Consider the following 6,000-nt stretch of genomic DNA (forward strand, 5'->3'; position numbering starts at 1 on the left):
AGGTGACTTATTTGTATTGTGAACTACATGGCAAACGTAAAATGGTGAAATTTCGCTCTGAAAGGGAACATACGCTGGCGGTATGTAATATTTATTGAACTAAAGCCTCGAAAATTTTTCAAACGGCTATAAAGGAAAAAGAAGCATATGCTAGTAAAATATTTAGAACATTACACATTTATTATGCGAAAAAAAGTCAAAAGCAATTTGCATGAAATGTCAATAGTATGTACGTCTATGTGTATATTTCTCTTACAGAAATGGAGTCATTATAAGAACAAAGATGAAGAAACGTTAATATTTGCATTATACGTAAACATCATTTTGGAAGTAAACTGTTTTATATAGATATTACACTTTAAACTTAATTTTAAAGAATAATAATTCTATTTTTATCAAACTAATTCAAAATAAGAAAGTTCCCGAAGTGTATGTAAAACACCGCAATTGTGCGCTATGTGTCAAATTTGGGGGAAATTTCATTATAACTGGATTTTGCACGTCCATTTTTTCAGAGTTTTTCTTAAAAATAGTTTATATCTGAATGAAATTAATAATTTCTAATACACTAACTTTAACTGGATAATTTTGACATATTTGTCTGAGATTTTTGCGACGAAAAAAAAGATTGCATAAAATATATCGGCTGCGGTATACGTGACGTAAGCCGCACGCGAGGCTATCGCTACGTTTGTTGTAAAGGCATATCGTTACTGATCGGTGTTGAAAATAGTTGATAAAATAGTTTCTCCTGTGCTTCTGCAGAGAGCGTATTTATTGAGATACCACGAACATAGGAATACCACGAGCATAGGTTCCACCACTCAAGTATGCATACTGGTTTTTCCATTCTTAATGTTTCATTAATACAGAACAATGTACTTAATATTTCTTGGTTTGTATGGTTATCAAATTAAAGCGAAATGAAGTAATATCTTAGTTACTAAATATACAGTGTTGAATCACAGTGAAAAATATTTTACCTGTACACGCATCAGTCTGACTTCAATCTCGTCCAGATCTTTAACAAAATAACTATATTGGAAGTTTGTTTTATGTTTTCCGATGTTTAAATTTCAATTCCATGCCCTTTCTGAAATTCTTTAACAATGTACATTTAACGTATTATAGGGCATTTAGTCTCTTATTTTTGGAACATGACATGTCTTACCCAAGGTATTTTCAAATGCCATAACAAACTAAATACTGTGTTTCTGCTTACAGTATATGAAGTGAAAAAGAAGATTGTGAACTTGTTTTACATTTCACCGTACATTTTTTCGTAGGAAACAAATGCATTGTACGTTTCAGATGTTCTCAAAAAAAGCCATATTTAAAATAATGTAAATAAAAATAATTCACTTATTTGAGCTTTTTTATTATCTTTTTTTGATCGAAGTTTTTGTCTATTAATTAAAGCTGAAATAGTATTACATACATGTACAGAAACCTATCACTTTACTGCAGATAAATTACGTCATACTTCACCAATTTTATTCTTGCAAAATCTGCACCAGCTTAGTAAAGTTGGTTCGAATTCAAATATTGGTCTAGTGTCTATTCAACATGACTTATCATTTAACATGAACAATGTAAACTGGACAGAAGCAAGCGTTTTAATTTTTTTTTTGTAGCTTCGGCAACATTTAAAAATAAAACCTGTAAAAATTACAGCTGAAGCTCTTCTTTGGTATACACATTCAGTCGTTAAGAAAGGTTAGCAATGCAATCTGTTCAACCAGAAACAGCAAAAGACAGTACGTTTAGTGCAAAGAGGGTTTTGTATGCTTCATCTCTGGAGAAGACGTTGCAATACTGGTACCATTGAAAAAGAATAAAAGTGTTACCGGAAAATACTTCAAAGATGTGATATCGAAAACAGGAAAGGATATTTTTAGAAACGGCGCCCAGTCAAGGGTTTCAAACATGTCGTCTGACTTCTACATGATTATGCTGCAGCCCATAGCCTGTTATTGTTACATTTATTTCTATTTACAAAAAGAGATGGTAACCGTTTTATCACACCCTTCATATAAACAAGACTTCTTTATTTTCCCGAAATTGAAAACTTCATCGCTGGACGGAGATATCGGTCCAGACAGGCACTTGGATCTGCCGTATACCAGACACTTACTAGTATTCCTAAATTAGCTTACCGTGGCACATTCCGAAAGTGGATTTTTTCGACTGAAATTGTGCATTTCTAGTTATGACGAGTACTTTGAGGGCATGAAATTTCTGATAAATTATACAAAATAAGCAATTTTAACACTCCTCGTACAATTAAACTTGTTTTCATTGATATCGCAGATTTGTACTTTATATGCACAGGTATACTATTGACCAGGTCTGTCTTAAAACTAAACAAAAGGAATCACTATGAGATAGAGTTTTGTGTTTCTAAAATTTCTCTCATTTTTATAGTATATGACTTTGTATGAACTGATAACAGGCTATAATCGTAGACAAAAACATATGAACTGTCGGAGTTCACCACATTCAAGAGGGCTGCTTGATTATTTCATATGTTTAGTTTTCTTTAGTAAAAAATTTATGTTATTTTTTTTGCTAACTGATATCTGTTTGAAGAAACAAATAAACGAAAGAGTTTTGTACGATTATTGTATATAACGTATATAATATAAATATGCAATGTTTAAATATTTTTACTTCTCTTTTTCTCTAGCTTAAATACACTGTGTAATCTGCACAAATACACATATTAAATCTGCTGTATCATATTTTACATTAACATTGCTATATGATTAAAAATAGTAATAACAGCAAAGACTTTGTTTAACATAACTGTAATATAACGTAAATATGTTACATTTAATAGTGAAAATAAATACCTTATAGCAAATGTATGACACTAACAAACTTAATATTATGTTTTTATTTTATGTTACTAAGATTTCTTAGAAATAAACTATGTCTAATTAGGTAAATTCTTAGTTTATCTGTCGAATACATGTAATTATAATACTGTCTATTGCATTTTGTTTATATTTCAGGAAGTTTTAATGGAGTTTGGCTTTGTTTGGTGGATGGATACTTCTATACGGTTTAGAACGAATGATATTGATTCTGTGATAGAAAATGCTAAGAAGTATAGTTACCTATTCACAGTTTCTCTTAATTATTTAGCAGTCGGCACGCTTACTAAACATACTTTCAAAGCAACTTTTGACTTTTTACGAGAAGACAGATGCAAGTTTAAACGATTCCATGAAATATGGGCAACTACTCTGCTCTTCCATTTTGATCGAATAACGAGTATCGTCGTCCGAGCATGGGTAAAGTGCGCCTTAAATGAACTCTGTATTGCACCCGAAGGAAGTCTTCACAAAAGAGGTTGTAATTTTCAACACGATTATGACGGACGCTGTCATCGTTTTGATCAATCTGTTTTAGGTATCATAACACGCAGAATAATCAACGAATATGATTATCCGACTGCAAGAACTCTTCCCCCAAATATCTACAACATAGAACGTCGCAATATAGTGCCATATTTTGAATAGTATGCAATGTATATTAATAAACTGTTTCACATTTGCTGATAAAGTCCCTTGTATTCATTTGACAGTATCAGCGGCTTATGAAGAAGTTGATATTTGTCAATAGATGACGTGAGTCGCAGGACTTTCCGATTTGAATGGAAATTAAAGTATTCCATTCCAAAACGAAACGTGGCAGCAAACTTGTTTATAAATGTACCTGTATATTTCAGGTGATGACTATCTGGTCCATAATCATGTTTGTTAATCTCCATGTTGTTTACTCTTGTTAAAAGCGAGAGCAATCACGAAAATTGCCATGAACTATCTTGCAAATTGATTATAGTTTCGCTTTTAATTTCAGTCAATGATTCGCATCAATTTGTCCCGATCCAAAACAACTTCTTTAGGCGCTGAAAATTTCTATCTTCTAGTTCCATTTGGCTCTATATTACCATAAACAGTTCTTCTTACGTTCCTCATAAAAAACTACACAAAAATACCTATATTACAAAAGACAATATTTAACCTATGTCATCATTTCTGTCCCTCAAAGGGTAACAACTGCTTGTAACAGTAAGTTAAATTAACAGAAAATAAACCAGCAGGTATTAATCATAGCATAATTTTATTAATAAAACTTATAATTCAAGTACCTTAAAATATCAAATAACCATAAAGTCCTGTCTTATATGTAATAAAATTCCAATTCCCGTCCTGGTCAAATTTCAATCCAAACAAATTATTCACATACCCAAACTTAATTTAGTATGCCCAATGTATATAAATCCTCTCTCAAAGATATATTTTCTTTAAATTCACAATTTTAATGTGAATCATACAAGTGCTAAATATAAAGCTTTTCAATAAGTTGTTTCTAGGTTCTGCCCTGTCCTCCGACAGCTTTCTTTTTTAAAGTATGACGGAAGGTTCCGGAACTTTCAAGTATCACTAAGAATAAAAGTGAAATCTTGGAAAACCAAGAACAATCCAGACTTTAAAAATAATTGTAACGCCTTGCTTATCAGTATTATGGGAGAACATGTTTCTTTCTGGAACATCATAAAATATAAACGACTAATATAATAATATAATGTAAAGTTGTATTTTTCGATAATAATTACGTAGTTGTGAAGTAAAAGAAATGACGTCGTGTAGTTATTAAATTTTAGACTGACAAAATTTAAAAAAGACTAAAGTTATTTGTATAAAATGACCTGAACATAATACGCTTACATGTTGTTGATATATCAAGACTATCCTTCTCAAACGTCTTTAAGGCTAGCAACTGTGAAAAGACTGGGTTTTCTTTTTTATGACCATCACAGCGTAAAATATTCTACCAAGTGTATTTCATAAGAATTGTTGCTAATTGTCGTCAAAAAGATGTCCTTTTAAAATTAAGATATATAACATAACGCATCAACATACAACAGCAGCAGACGCAGTTTGAGTTAGTATAAAATGTGCAAAACCTCTTAAGAACTATCTACAATGGCAAAAATGCTGAACAAAACTATGATGACAGCTCTATTATAGTAGTTTACGCATGTGCTGCACTAAATTCTGGATTGTGTGGGAGCTTGAAAAATCTGTCGTTACTCTATGTACAAAAAATAGCGAAGTTAAAATTTGAATTTAGATTTATGTCAGATGAAAATGTTTTGGTTTGTTGCGTTCCATTAACATAAAGATTATACTCTTCATATATTCAAATCAGACAAGATCATTCCTTTGTTCATTTATTTAAGACTTTCATATAAGGGCTTTGAATCGCAACTGTTCTTTGCCTGACATTTACAATTGTGTAATAAGTTATTTACGTTTTAAGTACACAACTTGTTCTAAACGCAAATGTGCTTAATTCTTTGGTATATCAAACCTCATTAGCGTGATCTTCATAACTGAGGGTATAGAGGGATTGGTTGGTGACAGAGCCTTGTAATGCGAACATACCAATGAATCAAGCTGGATTCTACTGGATTCTGCTGATGTAAAACATGAAACAAAACTTATGCCAACGCAATCTAAAATGTGTAAACCTTAATTACACGCCATTAAATTCTCACGAAATGTGCGGGAATGTCAAGATTGTTTAATCACGTATATCAATGCAAGAATGCGTATTTTAAATAAGTGTGAGGATACTTCTGTCGAAACACTTCCTGAAAAGGACAAAAGCAGAAGTTATCTGCTGGAAACAGCTGAAATAGCTGTATTGTTTATTTACTATCGAACCACCGTATTTCATCACTTTGACTTTTTACGAGAAGACAGATGCAAGTTTAAACGATTCCATGAAATATGGGCAACTACTCTGCTCTTCCATTTTGATCGAATAACGACTAATACGCGACTTCGGGCTAAGACTATGAGTGTTGCACGTGACATGTCGGTTAATAATAGGGAACATTTTTGGCCAAACAATGTTAAAATCCATAAATAATTAAGCTACAGACCGGGCAGGGAGAACGTTTGACATATTACTCCTTTATGTTTC

The 6,000-nt window shown here is 31.9% G+C and overlaps 1 protein-coding gene across 5 annotated transcripts in view; it reads left to right on the forward strand.

Moving 5' to 3' along the window:
- Positions 1–5,349, forward strand: part of LOC123566048 (uncharacterized) — a 46,727-nt gene extending 41,378 nt beyond the window's left edge. For all 5 annotated transcript variants that reach the window (XM_045359878.2, XM_045359876.2, XM_045359877.2 and 2 more), the window contains one exon: positions 3,015–5,349. In XM_045359878.2, coding sequence (XP_045215813.2) covers positions 3,015–3,524 — 510 coding nt within the window. In that variant the 3' untranslated portion in view covers positions 3,525–5,349. The remainder of the gene's footprint in view (positions 1–3,014) is intronic.
- The last annotated feature ends 651 nt before the right edge of the window (positions 5,350–6,000 follow it).

The sequence above is a fragment of the Mercenaria mercenaria genome, chromosome 8, assembly GCF_021730395.1.
Source record: "Mercenaria mercenaria strain notata chromosome 8, MADL_Memer_1, whole genome shotgun sequence".
In the NCBI taxonomy this organism is placed as follows: Eukaryota; Metazoa; Mollusca; class Bivalvia; order Venerida; family Veneridae; genus Mercenaria; species Mercenaria mercenaria.